At 42.0% G+C, this 18565-nt stretch overlaps 1 protein-coding gene across 3 annotated transcripts in view; it reads right to left on the bottom strand.

Annotated features, from left to right (window-relative positions):
• Positions 1-18565, bottom strand: part of rsph10b (radial spoke head 10 homolog B) — a 70349-nt gene that overhangs the window by 15086 nt on the left and 36698 nt on the right. For all 3 annotated transcript variants that reach the window (XM_073060163.1, XM_073060164.1, XM_073060165.1), the window contains exons 12-15: positions 18343-18422; positions 12952-13100; positions 4306-4413; positions 1186-1353 (exon numbers count right to left, since the gene is read on the bottom strand). In XM_073060163.1, coding sequence (XP_072916264.1) covers positions 1186-1353; positions 4306-4413; positions 12952-13100; positions 18343-18422 — 505 coding nt within the window. The remainder of the gene's footprint in view (positions 1-1185; positions 1354-4305; positions 4414-12951; positions 13101-18342; positions 18423-18565) is intronic.

Here is an 18565-nt window from a genome sequence, read left to right as displayed (position 1 = left end):
GCATGGTTACTTGAATCTGGCTATGTAATTAATTAATTTAATCATTGGAATTTACTGTAGCCAGTAGTCTTGTATAAGACTGGACCACTTTTGTTCCTTCTCTTCCCCACATCCCTATGTTTGCTCTCTCTCCTTATGTTTTTTCTCCCTTCGTCTTCTTTGTTTTTGTCATATTTAATCAAATTATCAAAAGCAGAAAGTTTTATGCCTCATTCTTAACTTTTGAACTTCCAAGCGGGCTATAACCTTGTTTTGGAGGCTTGTGTGCCTCAATGACCTGGACAGCTACGTTGGCTGGAGTTAGGGCTTTATGCTTTGGCTTTTGGTAGGGTCACCCATGCCAAACAGGTCAAAGGGTAGAGGCCAGACTAAGAGTGGTTCACTGGTCCTCCAGGTTCAGGGGTTCATCTCAGGGCTAACAACCCTGAGTGGTCAAACAAAACTGTTACAGAAACAGCAATGAAGAATCCTCTACATCTGAGCGCAATGGTATTCCTGAGTCTCCACCTGGGATCTGCATGACTGACAACAGTGAAAACCTAAAGAAAGTTACTGACACGGTGAAGGAAGCCCTGAATACCACCAGAGATGGAGAACTTTCATTGTTGCCAGTGGCGTAATGGGCAGTAAGTAAGTTAACTTCTGAAGAACCTTTGGATCACAAAAGCATCAGGATCCAACATGTATCAGCTGCCCTTGACCTTCTTGGTGGCAGTGATCAAAGGTTTGGGAGATGCTTGGAGTAGCACTGAATTGCTAATTCTATATGGTACACAGTGCAGTAGTGGTGGAGGTAATGACTGTTAAGATGACTGATGGAGTGCCAGTTGTGGACTGCTTTGTTCTAGATAATGTCGCGGTATGGTGAAAGGAAGGGAAATGCAACTAAAGCATTAGCTTTTTTGAAGAATGAGCAGAGGCCCAAAGGATCAAATAGCCTCATTCTGCACTGCATCATTATATGATTCTACAAATTAAACCTGGCATATTTTATGAGAGCAAGATGTAACAGACAGAAAGAAAATTCCCCTCTGTAGATGCTGTCTGACTTGCTGAGTTTTGCGTGTATTGCTCCAGATTTTCAGCATCTGCAGAATCTCTTGTGTTTAAATGTTCTGCTGTGGTTTACTGTTAAACAGCAAATCTAATTTTTTTTAAAAAGAGAGATCAATGGTATTTGATTACCAGGTCTAAAGGTTCTTGTTTCAGCTGAGCTGACGTAGTAGTTGTAAGAAGAGTTATATTCACACCGCTTGACTTTGCAGAGGATGCTTCTGAATTTTCAAGCATTCTTTTAGTCACATAAACTTCTATGCATGAGAGCAGGGCTTCTAAAAATTCCAAGAATACCATCTGAAAAAAAGGTTCCTCATGTTAACCATACTATATAATATATTTACTTGGAGGAGGCCCTCTGTTGGTTGAGGTTGACCATGGATGTTGCATCCTAGTTGTCTAAGCGATACACAAGTCAGTACACAAGCCAGGCAGTACGATATGGAGAGCAAGTTGTTGCCTAAGCAGCAGGCTCCACCTCTCCACACAGCTGATGAATCTAAAGAAATGGCAGAGACCGATACTGTTTGGCACCAGCGACTTTGCAGGAGTTGCCAGTCAGCATTGAACTCAACGTAGTTCAATGCCTTAGGGAGTCCAGCTCTGGATTTTTCCTCGGGGTTTACTCCCGAAGCCTTTCCTATGGGTGGGTATAGCCATAAGTCAGCGGAGGTTTGAGATCAGTGTCTTCCTTCTCCTAGATGAGCTGCCAACCATGGCTGATGAGTGTCATTTGCTCAAAGTGACTGGTTTTAATGCGCCAGTAACCTGCCTTTGCCCCTTCTCCTGTCAGTAGAAACTGTTGCGCTGGGCTTAGTAGCTAAGCCATACATAGAACCAGGTGCTGGGCTGGACTTTATTATCAGAGACCTATGTCATTAGGAGCATTTAATAGCTTGTGGGAGATTACCCCCACTAATCACCCTACCCACACCCCCGACCTCTGGCTATGTCAACCTTAAGGAACCATATATTTACTAAAATCTTATGTTTAGAAGTACATTTCATATTTGTTTCTAAGGTTTTCAGAACGACTTTAAAATAAAATAAATTGCAAAGAGCGTCAATATAGGGAACTAGGAAAGGGGTTAAGAAACAGGACCAAGAGTAATAATCTCTGGATTACTTCCAGTGCCACATGCTAGCAAGGGCAAAAATAGGAGAATAGAGCAAATGAATGTGTGGCTGAAAGATTTGTGTGGGGGCAGGGTTTCGGATTTTCGGACCATTGGGATTTTTTCTGGGGCAGAGGTGACCTGTACAAGAGTGACGTGTTGCACCTGAACTGGGGGGGGGGGGGGGGGAGAGCTAATATCCTGATAAGTAGATTTCCTGGTGTCACTGGGGAGGTTTAAATTAGACTGGCAGAGGGGGTGGGATCCTAAGCAGCAGGGAATCAAATGAAAGACAGGAAAGTGATACAGAAGTCAGCAATGGCAAGTTGATTAGACAAGACAGGCAGGAGTGCGGCAGTGAGTGAGAAAATTGTGTTTTCAGTGCAAGAGGTCTGACAGGTAAAGTGGATGAACTCAGAGCATGGTTAGTTAGGTGTGACTGGAATATTATAGTCATTATAGAAACATAGCTAAGGGAAGAACAGGACTGGCATCTTAATGTTCCATATGGTAGGCTGCTCTAGAAATCCAGACAGAACTGGCTAATTGGATACACAATTGGCTTGATGATCAGAAGCAGAGGGTAATGATGGAAGGCTGTTTCTCAGACTGGAGGCACCTCGACTAGTGTTGTGCCTCAGGGGTCAGTGCTGGGCCTATTGTTGTCCATTATCTACAGCACCGTGCAGAAGTCTTAGGCACATATACAAATATTCTGTAAAGTGAAAGTGCTTTCAAAATAATAAAATGAAGAGTTTGTAAATATCAAAAACTAAAGCAAATTAATCTTTGATGTGACCACCTTTTGCCTTTAAAACTGCATTAATTTTCTTAGGTACACTGTCATGCAGTTTTATAAGAAAATTGGCTGTTTATAATTGGCTATAAGATCATCTGCAGATTTTGGCTGTCTCACTTGTTCCTGGCTCTCCAGATAATCCCAGACAGCCTTGATGATGTTGAAATCAGGGCTCTGTGGAGGCCATACCATTTGAAACCATATAAAAATCTAGAGTGCCAAAGACTTTTGTACAATACTTTATATCAGTGATGTGGATAAAAATGAACAAGGAATAAGTTTGTAGTTAACACTGAAATAGCTGGCCAGTGAAGAATGAAGGTATCAAAAATTACAGGAGGATTTTTATCAGGTGAGGAAGTGGGTCAAGAAATGGCAAATGGAGTAACTCAGATAAGTGTGAGGTGTCAAATGCACGTAGGGCTTACACAACGGACAGCAGGGCCCTGGGGAGTGTTGTAGAACAGAGGAATCTTGGAGTTCAGGTACTTGGTTGTAATCGCAGGTAGATAGGGTGGTGAATAAAACTTTTAGCACAGTAGTCTTCATCAGTCAGAGCATTGAGTATAGAAGCTAGAAGGTTATAGTACAGTTGTACAAGATGCTCATGAGGTTTCATTTGGAGAATTGTATTCAATTTTGGTCATTCTGCTACAGAAAATATGTTACCAAACTGAAACGCATGCACAAAAGGTTTATAAAGCTGTTGCCAGGCTTCAAGGTACTTAATTATATGGAGAGATTGAACAGGCTATGTCCTTTTTCCATGGAACACTGGAGACTGAGAGGTGATCTTATAGAGGTGTATAAAATCATGAAGAGCATAGATAGGCTCATCCTTTTTTCCAAGGGTGGGGAGTCAAGAACTTGAGAATATGGGCTTAAAGTGATAGTGAAAGATTTAATAGAAACTTGAGGGGCAACTTATTTAATATACAGAGGGAGGTACCTATATGGAATAAGCTGCCTGAGGGAGTAGTTGAGGCAGGTACAACAGCAAGTTTTAAAGGACAATTGGACAGGTACATGGATAAGAAAGTTTTAGAAGGTCATGGGTCAAATATGGCAAATAGGACAAACTTGGATGTTCATCTTGGTCAGCCCTAGACCATTTGGGCTGAAGGGCCTGTTTCTGTGCTGTATGACTCTATGAAGGAAACCCTGAAGTACTGTGAATCACAAACTACTGCAATATGGTTACTGTTGCCTCTTAGTTAAACACAACAGTCCAATATTCTTTAAGTGATACAATGAATACTTCAGAGTTAGACGATAGATTTCTTATCTAGGAGGCAGAAAGTTAGGATTACAACATTTAATTAAGACATATGGTACCTCAATATCCATGTTGTTGTAGGTTCCATCAGACACTGCAGGGTTATCCTGAGACAAGATCTGTACAATGCAAGTAGCTGTCAAGCAGTTGCTCAATAAATTTAGATCCTGTATTTACAAAATAAAATAAAGGTGAGAGAAATGCATTTGTTTAGAATAAATATAAGGAAAAAAGAATGTACAAAATACTACAATTTCTAATCATAAAATAGTCAATTTTATTTGAAATGACTTTGCCCTCATAAAGAAGACAGAATAATTTATAAAGACCTTGCTTTTGATTATCTGCTCAAGACTGATATGATGAGTGTCAATGGATTAAGCTACGATTGTACTTGGCTGTCTAGATATATGCTGAGTTTACTGTCTTCACCCATGCATGAAGAACAGGTATGAAGATATGGTCCTAAAAGTGAGTTAAACACCAATAATTGGGCAACATTTCCAGGAGAGATGTATGAAAAGTGTACTGCTTAATTTCCAATTTCCATTAAAACTGCCTTCAATGGAACTCCATTGATGAACCATGTCATCGCTTCATCATTTCTAAATAAAATTACCACTTTATGACCCAGCCTGCTAGTTTTGAAGCAAAGATGCTCAATTTTGAGAAGATACAAGAATTGAAGATGTTGGAATCTGGAACAAAAATAAAGCAGAACACTGAATCATGACAAGCAGCATCCATGGAGCCAACAGGTGCTAGTTGATGCTCTGGGATGAGATCCTGCAACAGGACCTTTATTAACCCCATTTACATGAACAATGCCTCCACAATTCAGGTTCTCTTCATTGCCTCCTCATCAAATTTCCCTTCCTGGTGCTGCCATATTTTAAACTATCATCAATTGTCTTTCCTGAGAACACAAGAAATTCCTGCATCTTCCAGCACTATGGGAGGTGGAGCTCAATCTACACTGTCTATTGAGGGCTTCCAGTGGAAGGGATCTATTGAGTAACCAGTTGTATTAATCCTAGGTAGGATTTTAATGTGTGGGCTTTCTACATCACCTGTTTAATTGTTTAAAAAGGTTGTAATGAAGTTAATCTTCGGCAGAGCAGAGATACTGTGAAATATCATCCTATTATATCATTTCATTCTGGAGGATTCCAAACTGCAGTGAATGTTCCTAAAAGCTGTATCACTGCACTTTTGTCAAAAAAAGCTGTAAATTAAGTGCTTTCCATCACCCCTTTGCAGAAAAATGAAATTTTCAAATATTGCATTTTAGGACATGATATTCATGTGAATTTACAAATGGATTTTATGTATAAAGTACTAAAGTGCTAAGATTAGATGGTATTTTCCCATAGACTATAGACAAACTGTTATAAATTTTGAAATTACTGGAAATAATCAGCAAATCATGGCATATTTGTAGAGGCCATGACATTATCAATATAATAAAATAAAATTTACAAAACATTTACAAAACTACTTGACAGATAGACCTCAGTATGTGCGGTTGGGAGACTAGGTCTGACACGGTGGTCAGCAGCACAGGGGCGCCGCAGGGAACCGTACTCTCTCCGGTCCTGTTCACCCTGTACACATCAGACTTCCAATATAACTCGGAGTCCTGCCATGTGCAGAAGTTCGCTGATGACACGGCTATAGTGGGGTGTGTCAGGAATGGACAGGAGGAGGAGTATAGGAAACTGATACAGGACTTTGTGATATGGTGCAACTCAAACTACCTGCGTCTCAATATCACCAAGACCAAGGAGATGGTGGTGGACTTTAGGAGATCTAGGCCTCATATGGAGCCAGTGATCATTAATGGAGAATGTGTGGAGCAGGTTAAGACCTACAAGTATCTGGGAGTACAGTTAGACGAGAAGCTAGACTGGACTGCCAACACAGATGCCTTGTGCAGGAAGGCACAGAGTCGACTGTACTTCCTAAGAAGGTTGGCGTCATTCAATGTCTGTAGTGAGATGCTGAAGATGTTCTATAGGTCAGTTGTGGAGAGCGCCCTCTTCTTTGTGGTGGCGTGTTGGGGAGGAAGCATTAAGAAGAGGGATGCCTCACGTCTTAATAAGCTGATAAGGAAGGCGGGCTCTGTCGTGGGCAAAGTACTGGAGGGTTTAACATCGGTAGCTGAGTGAAGGGCGCTGAGTAGGCTACGGTCAATTATGGATAACTCTGAACATCCTCTACATAGCACCATCCAGAGACAGAGAAGCAGTTTCAGCGACAGGTTACTATCGATGCAATGCTCCTCAGACAGGATGAAGAGGTCAATACTCCCCAATGCCATTAGGCTTTACAATTCTACCGCCAGGACTTAAGAACTTTTTAAAAGCTATTATTAATGCTTTTTGAGATAGTGATTTAGATGCATATCATATTTTTTTTTACTGAGTTAAGTATTGTATGTAATTAGTTTTGCTACAACAAGTGTATGGGACATTGGAAAAAAAGTTGAATTTCCCCATGGGGATGAATAAAGTATCTATCTATCTATCTATCATTTTACACCAGAAAACATTTTTAACTGAGAATAAAGAAAGATAAATTGAAAGAGTTATCTTTTGCCAATTTATACAAAAGATAAAAATATTAGCTAAGTTGGACAGCCTTAGGAATTATTTTTCTTAGGATTACCAGTGATGTGGAAAATAATATGCATTTATTTTTTAAATTACAAAAAGACAAGTTGTACTGATTATGACTGTTGTTCTATAATTTTACTTCTTATAATTATTTCATGTTTTCTCTGAGTACCCTAAACAGATTTAATAAATATACAAAAACAATGAAAGATCTCAGCCTGAAACGCCGACTGATCATTTCCGTGGAAGCTGCCTGACCTGCTGAGTTCCTCGAGCAATTTGTGTGTGCTGCTCAGATTTCCAGCATCTGCAGAAACTTGTGTTTATTTAAAAATCATCTCATCATTTTTAAACCATAAGGGAGTACCAGCTTTATTTCCTGAAGGTATCCAAGTCAGAGATCATATCTTTAATAAGGACAGAACATCCTCCAAAATGTAAAATGCTCAGAGACTAAATGGCAGGATCTTACATCTACGCTAAAGCTAATATTCATAATGAAACCCTAAACTTGAACTAAAATGACAATATCAGTCAGTGATTGGAAATATTCTTTCAAGCGAAAAAGGGAAAAGAGGGTAATGATAGGGACTCAATAGTCAGAGGAACAGACAGGAGATTCTGTGGATGTGAATGGGACACTTGGATGGTACCAGGGTCAGGGATGTCTTGAATCATGTCCTCAGCATTTTGGAGAGGAAGGGAGAGCAGTCAAGTCAAGTCACTTTTATTGTCATTTCGACCATAACTGTTGGTACAGTACATAGTAAAAATGAGACAACGTTTTTCAGGACCATGGTGTTACATGACACAGTACAAAAACTAGACTGAACTACGTAATAAAAAACAAGACAGAGAAAGCTACGCTAGACAACAGACCTACACAGGACTGCATAAAGTGCACAAAAACAGTGCAGGTATTACAATAAATAATAAACAGGACAATAGGGCAAGGTGTCAGTCCAGGCTTCAGGTATTGAGGAGTCTGATAGCTTGGGGGAAGAAACTGTTACATAGTCTGGTCATGAGAGCCCGAATGCTTTGGAGCCTTTTCCCAGATGGCAGGAGGGAGAAGAGATTGTATGAGGGGTGCATGGGGTCCTTCATAATGCTGTTTCCTTTGTGGATGCAGCGTGTAGTGTAAATGTCCGTGATGGCAGGAAGAGAGACCCCGATGATCTTCTCAGCTGACCTCACTATCCACTGCAGGGTCTTGTGATCCGAGATGGTGCAATTTCCGAACCAGGCAGTGATGCAGCTGCTCAGGATGCTTTCAATACAACCCCTGTAGAATGTGATGAGGATGGGGTTGAGAGATGGACTTCCTTCAGCCTTCACAGAAAGTAGAGATGCTGCTGGGCTTTCTTTGCTATGGAGCTGGTGTTGAGGGACCAGGTGAGATTCTCCGTCAGGTGAACACCAAGAAATTTGGTGCTCTTTACGATCTCTACCGAGAAGCTGTCGATGTTCAGCGGGGAGTGGTCGTTCTGTGCCCTCCTGAAGTCAACAAACATCTCTTTTGTTTTGTTCACATTAAGAGACAGGTTGATGGCTCTGCACCAGTCCGTTAGCCACTGCACTTCCTCTCTGTAAGCTGACTCGACGTTCTTGCTGATGAGACCCACCACGGTCATGTCATCGGCGAACTTGATGATGTGGTTCGAGCTGTGTGTTGCAGCACAGTCGTGGGTCAGCAGAGTGAACAGCAGTGGACTGAGCACGCAGCCCTGGGGAGCCTCCGTGCTCAGTGTAATGGTGTTGGCGATCCCGAACCGGACTGACTGAGGTCTCCCAGTCAGGAAGTCTAGGATCCAGTTGCAGAGGGAGGTGTTCAGGCCCAGTAGGCTCAGCTTTCCAATCAGTTTCTGAGGGATGATTGTGTTGAATGCTGAACTGAAGTCTATGAACAGCATCCGAATGTATGTGTCTTTTTTGTCCAGATGGGTTAGGGCCAGGTGGAGAGCAGTGGCAATGGCATCATCCGTTGAGCGGTTGGGACGGTATGCAAACTGCAGGGTGTCCAGTGAGGGGGGCAGCAGGGTCTTGATATGCCTCATGACGAGCCTCTCAAAACACTTCGTGATGATGGATGTGAGTGCAATGGGACAATAGTCATTTAGGCAGGACACTGAAGACTTCTTCAGCACAGGGACGATGGTGGCAGCCTTGAAGCATGTTGGAACGGTGGCGCTGCTCAGGGAGATGTTGAAGATGTCAGTGAGAACATCTGCTAGCTGGTCTGCACATCCTCTGAGCACTCTACCAGGGATGTTGTCTGGTCCAGCAGCCTTCCGTGGGTTGACCCTGCACAGGGTTCTTCTCATGTCGGCCACAGTGAGGCACAGCACCTGGTCATTCACAGGAGGGGTGGACTTCCTCGCTGCCACGTCATTTTCCGCCTCAAACCGGGCGTAGAAGTTATTCAGCGCATCTGGGAGGGAGGCATCACCTGCACAGTCAGGTGAAGTTGTCCTGTAATTGGTGATGTCCTGGATGCCCTTCCACATGCGCCGCATGTCACCGCTGTCCTGGAAGTAACTGTGGATTAGCTGGGCGTGTGCACGCTTTGCCCCTCTGATGGCTCGGGACAGTTTGGCTCTTGCTGTTGTTAGAGCTGCCTTGTTGCCTGCTCTGAAGTCAGAGTCGTGGGACCTCAGCAGCGCACGCACCTCTGCGGTCATCCATGTCTTCTGGTTAGCGCGTATAGTGATGGTCTTGGACAGAGTAACATCATCAATGCACTTGCTGATGTAGCTGGTCACTGATGCTGTGTACTCCTCTAAGTTGGTAGAGTCAGATATCTTACTACATATTAGTACCAATGACAAAGGTAGGAAAAGCAAAGAGGTCCTGAAGAGAGGATTTAGAGAGTGAGGCAGAAAGCTGAGAAGCCGGTGCAGGGGGCAGAGCTTCAAGTTCTTGGATCATCGGGTCTTCTTCTGGGGCAGGTATGACGTGTACCAAAGAGACGGGTTACACCTGAACCTGAGAAGGACCAATATTCTTGCAGGCAGGATCGTTAGAGCTGTTGGGGAGGGTTTAAACTAATTTGGCAGGGAGGTGGGAACTGGAATGAAGGGACTCAGGATAGAACGGATGGTAAAAAAGCAAAGATAGCGTGCACTCAGATTGTCAGGAAGGGCAGGCAGATGATAGGACAAAACTGCAGCCAGCAGGGAGAGTATCAGTGCAGTAGGGATGCTGAATCAAAAAGGGTACCAATAAAAGTACTCAAAATGTTATATCTCAATACACAGAGTATAAGAAATAAGGTGGATAAATCTTGTTGCACTTTTACAGATTGTTGGGTATGATGTTGTGACCACCACTGAATCGTGGCTGAAGGATGGTTGCAGCTGGGAGCTGAATATCCAAGGCATCAGAAAAATAGAAAGGTAGAGGGGGTGGCGAGGCTCTGCTGGTAAAGAATGCATCAAATCATTAAAAAATGTGATATAAGATTGGAAGATGTTGAATCCTTATGTCTTGAGTTAAGAAACTGCAAGGGTAAAAGTACCCTGATGGCAGTTATATACAGGCCTCCAAACAGTAGCTGGGATGTGGACTACAGATTACAACAGGAAATAGAAAAGGTGTGTCAAAGGGGCAATGTTATGGTAGTCATGGGAGATTTTAACATGCAGGTAGATTGTGGAATCAGGTTGATAATGGATCTCAAGAGAGTGAATTTGTTGAATGCTTATGAGAAGGCTTCTTAGAGCAGTTTGTCGTTTTGCCTACTAAAAGATCAGCTATACTGGATTGGGTGTTACGTAATGAGCCAGAGGCGATTAGGGAGCTTAAGATAAAGGAACCATTAGGAGACAATGATCACAATATGATTGAGTTCTGAAAGAGGTAGTGGTAGAAATTGTGGATGCGTTAGTAATGATCTTTCAAGAATCATTGGACTCTGGCATAGTTCCAGAGGACTGGAAAATTGCAAATGTCATTCCACTCTTTATGAAAGGTGCGAGGCAACAGAAAGGACCAGTTATAGACCAGTTAACCTGACCTCAGTGGCTGGGAAGATGTTGGAGTCAATTATTAAGGATGAAGTTATGGAGTACTTGGTGACACAGCACAGTATAGGACAAAGTCAGCATGGTTGCAAGGGGAATCTTGTCTGACAAACCTGTTGGAATTCTTTGAGGCAATTAGAAGTTGGATAGATAAAGGGGCTGCAGTGGATGTTGTATATTTGGATTTTCAGATGGCCTTTGACAAGGTGCCACATATGAGGCTGTTTACCAAGTTAAGAGACCATGGTTTTATAGGAAAGTTACTGGCATAGTTAGAACATTGGCTGGTTGGTAGGAGGCAGCAAGTGGGAATACAGAGTCGGCTGTACTTCCTTAGAAGGTTGGCGTCATTCAATGTTTGTAGTGAGATGCTGAAGATGTTCTATAGGTCAGTTGTGGAGAGCGCCCTCTTCTTTGTGGTGGCGTGTTGGGGAGGCAGCATTAAGAAGAGGGACGCCTCACGTCTTAATAAGCTGGTAAGGAAGGCGGGCTCTGTCGTGGGCACAGAACTGGAGAGTATGACATCGGTAGCAGAGCGAAGGGCGCTGAGTAGGCTACGGTCAATCATGGAAAACCCTGAACATCCTCTACATAGCACCATCCAGAGACAGAGAAGCAGCTTCAGCGGCAGGTTGCTATCGATGCAATGCTCCTCAGACAGGATGAAGAGATCATTACTCCCCAATGCCATTCGGCTTTACAATTCAATCGCCAGGGGTTGTGCCGGGGTTAGGACTGAGCTTAAGTTACCATTCAATGTATTTTAGTAAACTATTTAAGAACTTTTTAAAAGCTATTTATTAATGCTTTTTGAGAGGGTGATTTTAGATGCATATTATATTTAAACTGAGTTAAGTATTGTATGTAATTAGTTTTGCTACAATAAGTGTATGGGACATTGGAAAAAATGTTGAATTTCCCCATGGGGATGAATAAAGTATCTATCTATCTATCTATCTCTATCTAAAAGGATTCTTTTCTGGTTGGCTGTCAGTGACTAGTGGAGTTCTGCAGGGCTTGGTGTGGTGACCTCTTCTTTTTGTACTGTGTATCAGTGATCTAGATGATGGAATAGACGATTGATTTTGTTGCCAAGTTTGCAGATGATACAAAGCTTGGTGGAGGGGCAGGTAGTGTTGAGGAAACAGGTAAGCTGCAGAAGGACTTAGATAGATTAGGAGAATGGGCAAGAGAGTGGCAAATGAAATACAATGTTGGAAAATGCATGGTCATGCACTTTGATAGTAGAAATAAATATGCGGTCTAGTTTCAAAATGGGAAGAAAAACCAAAGGTCTGAGATGCAAAGGGGCTTGGGAGTCCTTGAGCAGAACACCCTAAAGTTTAACTTGCAAGTTGAGTCAGTGGCGAGGAAGGCAAATGCAATGTTAGCATTCATTTCAAAAGGTGTAGAATATAAGAACAGGGATATGATGCTGAGGCTTTATAAAGCACTGGTAGGGCCTCACCTTGAGTATTGTGAACAGTTTTGGGCTCCTTAACTAAGAAAAGATGTGCTGGCATTGGAGAGGGTTCAGAGGAGGTCCACAAGGGTGATTCCAGGAATGAAAGGGTTATCATATGAGGAACACTTGATGACTCTGGGTCTGTACTTGCTGGAATTTAGAAGGATGAGGGGAGGATCTCATTGAAACCATTCAAATGTTGAAAGGCATTGACATATTTCCCATGGTAGGAGAGTCTAGGACAAGAGGGCAAAGCCTCAGAATAGAGAGGTGTCCATTTAAAACAGAGATGTGAATAGAAATTTATTTAGCTAGAGGGTGGCGAATTTGTGGAATTTGTTACCACAGGCAGCTGTGGATGCCAGGTTGTTGGGTGTATTTAAGGAGGAGTTTGATAGGTTGTTGACTGGAAAAGGCATTAAAGGTTATGGGGAGAAGGCCGGGAAGTGTTGCTGGGGGGTGGGGGGAAGGATCAGCAATGATTCAATGGCAGAGTGGACTTGATGGGCCAAATGACCTAATTCTGCTTCCATGTCTGATGGTCTTGTATAATATTCTACCATTATATATATATTTGCTGTACAGATCAGGTCAAACATGTACCTTGATCATCCACAGGAAGTGCCTCATTGTCATGATACTGGTGTTGGGTGGCCTACGGTTTTGTTTGCAGTAGGTTCTGTACACCTCCCAGCATTTATTTATGTAGCCAAGCACGATTGTGGTACTTTCTTGTTGTTGAAATAAACTCCCTAAATCAAAAAGGAATCCATAAGGAATCAGAGACCAAAGAGAAAACAGCAAAGTTGATTGTAGCTATTGTGTTATCTCTCAATCTTTTTGAAATATCCTCTGCCAGACAACAGCCCACTTTTCTCATCTGATGTTTCACTGGGATTCCAAAACAATAAAAATGTAATCAAGTTAGCAACAAGCCAATAAAGTCATACATTATTAAAAATGAAAAAAATCCATGAAACAATATAAGCACTTTATACATTATTCACTACCGTTGGGTTATTTCACTACTTACTCATTTGTAAATTAATTGTTTAGTCATCATTTTACCCCAAGGTCAACAGTCATTGACTACCCCAATTCCCCTTGAGAAGAAGTTGGAGTTTATAACCAGGATTTTAAAAAGTAAATGCATCAAGTGAAACTTAACAAAATTCAAACTTGCATTTTCACTGGACCAATGCCATAAGAAGTCTATTTGACACAACCTGAGTATAATGAGCATGTTAGGAGCAGGGTTGCTCAAAGATTTGGGTTTGAATTGGCTTTATCCAGTTGCAACAGAAATTGCCCTATATATGATGCACCAACGTAAGGAGTAGCTGGGCACCACACAAATGGCCAAATCACATACAATATTCCAATGTGACTGTTTTTGTAAAACTCTATGTGCATAAACACAGAAGTTAACAAAGAATCAAAGAATCAAGATTCTTTGCATAAACAAAGAATCTACTCTTGTTTTGTCATTAGTGAAGTGCCCAGTCCAACCTGAGTAGCTTCTACAAACTCCATTTATATCCCCCAGTTAAGTGCCTTTTTAAAAATATTTCATCAATACCATCACTTTCAAACTGTCCATAATCCTACTGTCAATTACCCTAATTCTCCCTACTCCAATAAGACCATAAGATATAGGAGCAAAAGTAGGCCATTTGGCCCATCGAGTCTGCTCCACCATTCAATCGTGGGCTGATCCAATCCTTCCAATCATCCCCACTCCCCTGCCTTCTCCCCATATCCTTTGATGCCCTGGCTAATCAAGAACCTATCGTGAACACAAAGTACACTACAGATGCTGCGGTCCAATCAACACATACAAACAAGTTGGCTGAACTCAGCAGGTCGGGCAGCATCCGTTGAAAGGAGCAGTCAACATTTTGGGCCGAGACCCTTCGTCAGTACTGAAGAAGGAGGGAGCAGGGGCCCAATAAAGAAGGTGGGGGGAGTGGGAAGGTGCAGGTGAAAAACCAATCAGAGGAAAGATCAAGGGGTGGGGGAGGGGAAGCAGGGAGGGGATAGGCCGGAGAGGTGAAGAAGGAATGTAAGGGGAAAGCACTATGGGTAGTAGAAGAAGGCAGAATCATGAGAGAGGTGATTGGCAGCTAGAAGAGGAGGCAGAGTGAAAGTGTGATAGGGGAAGGGAGAGGAAGGGAATTACCGGAAGTTGGTGAATTTGATGTTCATACCAAAGGGCTGGAGCCTACCCAGATGGTATATGAGGTGTTGCCTCTCCAACCTGAGTTTGGCCTCATTATGACAGTAGAGGAGGCCATGTATGGACATATATGGACATATCCAAGAACCTATCTATCTCTGCTATAAATGCACCCAATGACTTGACCTCCACAGCCACTTGTGGCAACAAATTCCACAGATACACTTCCCTCTGATTAAAGTAATTTCTCTGCATCTCTGTTCTAAATGGACGTCCTTCAATCCTAAAGTCATGCCCTCTTGTCCTGGACTTCCATAGGAAATAACTTTGCCATATCTAATCTGTTCAGGACTTTTAACATTCGGAATGTTTCTATGAGATCCCCCCTCATTCTCCTGAACTGCAGGGAATACAGCCCAAGAGCTGCCAGACATCTCTCATACGGTAACCCTTTCAATCCTGGAATCATTCTTGTGAATCTTCTCTGAACCCTCTCCAATGTCAGTATATCCTTTCTAAAATAAGGAGCCCAAAACTGCACACAATACTCCAAGTGCGGTCTCACAAGTATAGAGCCTCAACATTACATCCCTGCTCTTATATTCTATACCTCTAGAAATGAATGCTAACATTGCATTGGCCTTCTTCACCACTGACTCAACCTGGAGGTTAACCTTTAGGGTATCCTGTACAAGGACCCCCAAGTCCCTTTGCATCTCTGCATTTTGAATTCTCTCCCCATCTAAATAACAGTCTGCTCATTTATTTCTTCCACCAAAGTGCATGACCATACACTTTCCAACATTGTATTTCATTTGCCACTTCTTTGCCCATTCCCCTAAACTATCTAAGCCTCTCTGCAGGCTCTCTACTTCCTCAACACCTCCTGCTCCTCGACCTATCTTTGTATCATTGGCAAATTTAGCCACAAATCCATTAATCCTATAGTCCAAATCATTGACATATATCGTAAAAAGCAGCAGTCCCAACACCGACCCCTGTGAAACTCCACTGGTAACAGGCAGGCAGCCAGAATAGGATCCCTTTATTCCCACTCTCAGTTTTCTGCCAATCAGCCATTGCTCCACCCATGCTAGTAACTACCCTGTGATTGTATGGGCTCTTATCTTGCTAAGCAGCCTCATGTGCAGCACCTTGTCAAAGGCCTTCTGAAAATCCAAGTACACCACATCTACTGCATCTCCTTTGTCTAGCTTGCTTGTGATTTCCTCAAAAAATTGCAGTAGGTTAGTCAGACAGGATTTTCCTTTCAGGAAGCCATGCTGGTTTTGGCCTATCTTGTCCAAGTACTCCACAATCTCATCCCTAACAATTGATTCCTGCAATTTTCCAACCACTGATGTCAGGCTAACAGGTCTATAGTTTCAGTTCTGCTGCCTCCCACCCTTCTTAAATAGCAGAGTAACATTTGCAATTTTCCAGTCATCCAGTACAATGCCAGAATCTAATGATTCTTTAAAGATCATTGTAATTCCTCCACAATCTCTCCAGTTTCTTCCTTCAGAACCCAAGGGTGCATTCCATCAGGTCCAGGAGATTTAGATAGATAGATAGATACTTTATTCATCCCCATGGGGAAATTCAACTTTTTTTTTTCCAATGTCCCATACACTTATTGTAGCAAAACTAATTACATACAATACTTAACTTAGTAAAAATATGATATGCATCTAAAATCACCCTCTCAAAAAGCATTAATAATAGCTTTTAAAAAGTTCTTAAGTAGTTTACTTAAGTAGATTTATCCACCCTCAGACCATAAAGCTTCCTGAGCACCTTCTCAGTCATAATTTTCACTGCACCTACTTCACTTCCCTGACACTCTTGAATGTCCAGTATACTGCAGATGTCTTCCACTGTCAAGATTGATGCAAGATATGCATTCAGTTCTGCTGCCATCTCTGCTTCTCTTATTACAATATCTCCAGTATCATTTTCTATTGGTCCTAAATCTACCCTCAACTCTTACTTTTCATATACTTAAAAAAACTTTTAGTATCTTCTTTGATATTAGTCACCAGCTTCCTTTCATAATTCATCTTTTCCTTCTTAATAACCTTCTTAGTTTCCTTCTGCAAATTTAAAAAAACTTTCCAATCCTCTATCTTCCCACTAGCTTTGGCTTCCTTGTATGCCCTCTCTTTGCTTTTACTTTGGCTCTGACTTCACTTGTCAGCCACGGTAGTGTCCTTTTTCCATTTGAAAATTTCTTCTTATTTGCAAAGAACATATCTGTCTTGCACTTCCCTCATTTTTTGCAGAAACTCCAGCTCTGCTGTCCTTCCTGCTAGTGTCTGTTTCCAGTCAACCATGGCCATTTCCCCTCTCATGCCATTGTAATTTCTTTTACTCCACTGAAATACCGACACAATGGAAATTAGTTTCTCCTTCTCAAATTTCAAAGTGAACTTGATCACATCATGATCACTGTTCCCTAAGGGTTCCTTAACCTTAAACTTGCTTCTCACCTCCGGATCATTGCACAACACCCAATCCAGCACAGCGAATCCCCTAATGGGCACCGCAAGCTGTTCTAAAAAGCCATTCCTTAGACATTCTACAAATTCTCTCTCTTGAGGTCCAGTACTGGCCTGGTTTTCCCAATCCACTTTCATGTTAAAATGCCCAACAATTATCATGACATTGCCTTTCTGACATACCTTTTCTATCTCCTGCTGTAATCTGTAATCCACATCCCAGCTGCTGTTTGTAATCCACATCCCGGCTAATGCCACATCCCAATCACATCATCTGCCCAATCTGACTCTCACCTCACTTGCCCAGCTGATCCCCACATTATCTGCCCAACTCTCTCACACTTCCTTTACTGGCCCAGTTCCTGCATATGTCTGTCCATCTCTCACCATCAACTAACTAACACCCCTCTTCTCTATATTTCTCTGCATTCCCAAACCAACTGTGCATACAAGCTTCACCTTCATCTCACAACTTCTCTCCATGTGATTATCTCCTTAACCAGGAAGGTCAAAAACATTGGCTTCTAGACAGCTTCCTTTCAGCAAACCCAAGTTTCCACAGGCTATAGTTTGAGGGTGGTGAAGGCTGTCTGGGCTGTGGCAAGAGCGCTGCTATTATGAGCTATACACATAGAAATTATAAAGTCTGTCCTTCTGTGTGCAAGCCACTTATGACATGCACATTGAAAGCAACAGAACATTACCAGTTATATGAATGAATGGCATGATTTAGGTGTTATTTGACCATAAGACACGGGAGCAGAATTTAGCCATTTGGCTCATCGAGTCTACTCCACCATTCAATTATGGCTGATTTATTTTCCCTCTCAACTGCATATTCTTGCTTCTCCCCATAACCTTTGACCTCCCCCTTACTCATCAAAACTTTATCAACCTCCACTTGAAATATACACAATGACTTAACCTCCAGAGCCATCTGTGGCAATGAATTCCACATGTTCACCACCCTTGGCCAATGAAATTCATATTCTATTCTGAGGCTGTGCCCTCTGCTCCTAGACTCTCTCTACATCCACTCTATCTAGGTCCTTCAATATTCCGAAGGATTAAATGATATCCCCTCTCATTTAGTTTAGTATTCACACTAAGAGGAAAAATAACTGACAAACCAATGTACAAAGAGGAGTCACTTGACACAGTTCATAACTTAAACCACTGCAATCATAGGTTGCAAATCAGCATTAAAATTTTTCACAATGCTTTCATACTACTAACAATCCCACATTATATGACTTTTGGATTAAGTATAGTATAGTTAGCCATTACATCCCATCAGAGGTGTATTTAGATTGTACATACCATTAACAGTGCAGGCATAAGGAATAAGATTGTCAGTCATTAGTTTGGAGAAACAAGCTTCAAGAATTGGATGCCGGCCTCTGAAATGAGAATATGGATGACTGTGGCAAATGGCACTTGTTCAATTTGAGAATGCTACTTTAGATGAGGTGTAATACTATGCTTATCATTTTTAAAACTTCCATGTGGTCAGTATTCTTTAAGAAGCAGAACTATGTATCCC

Source organism: Hemitrygon akajei, chromosome 11 (assembly GCF_048418815.1).
Source record: "Hemitrygon akajei chromosome 11, sHemAka1.3, whole genome shotgun sequence".
Lineage (NCBI taxonomy): Eukaryota > Metazoa > Chordata > Chondrichthyes > Myliobatiformes > Dasyatidae > Hemitrygon > Hemitrygon akajei.
This window is presented reverse-complemented; position numbering and strand designations above follow the sequence as displayed.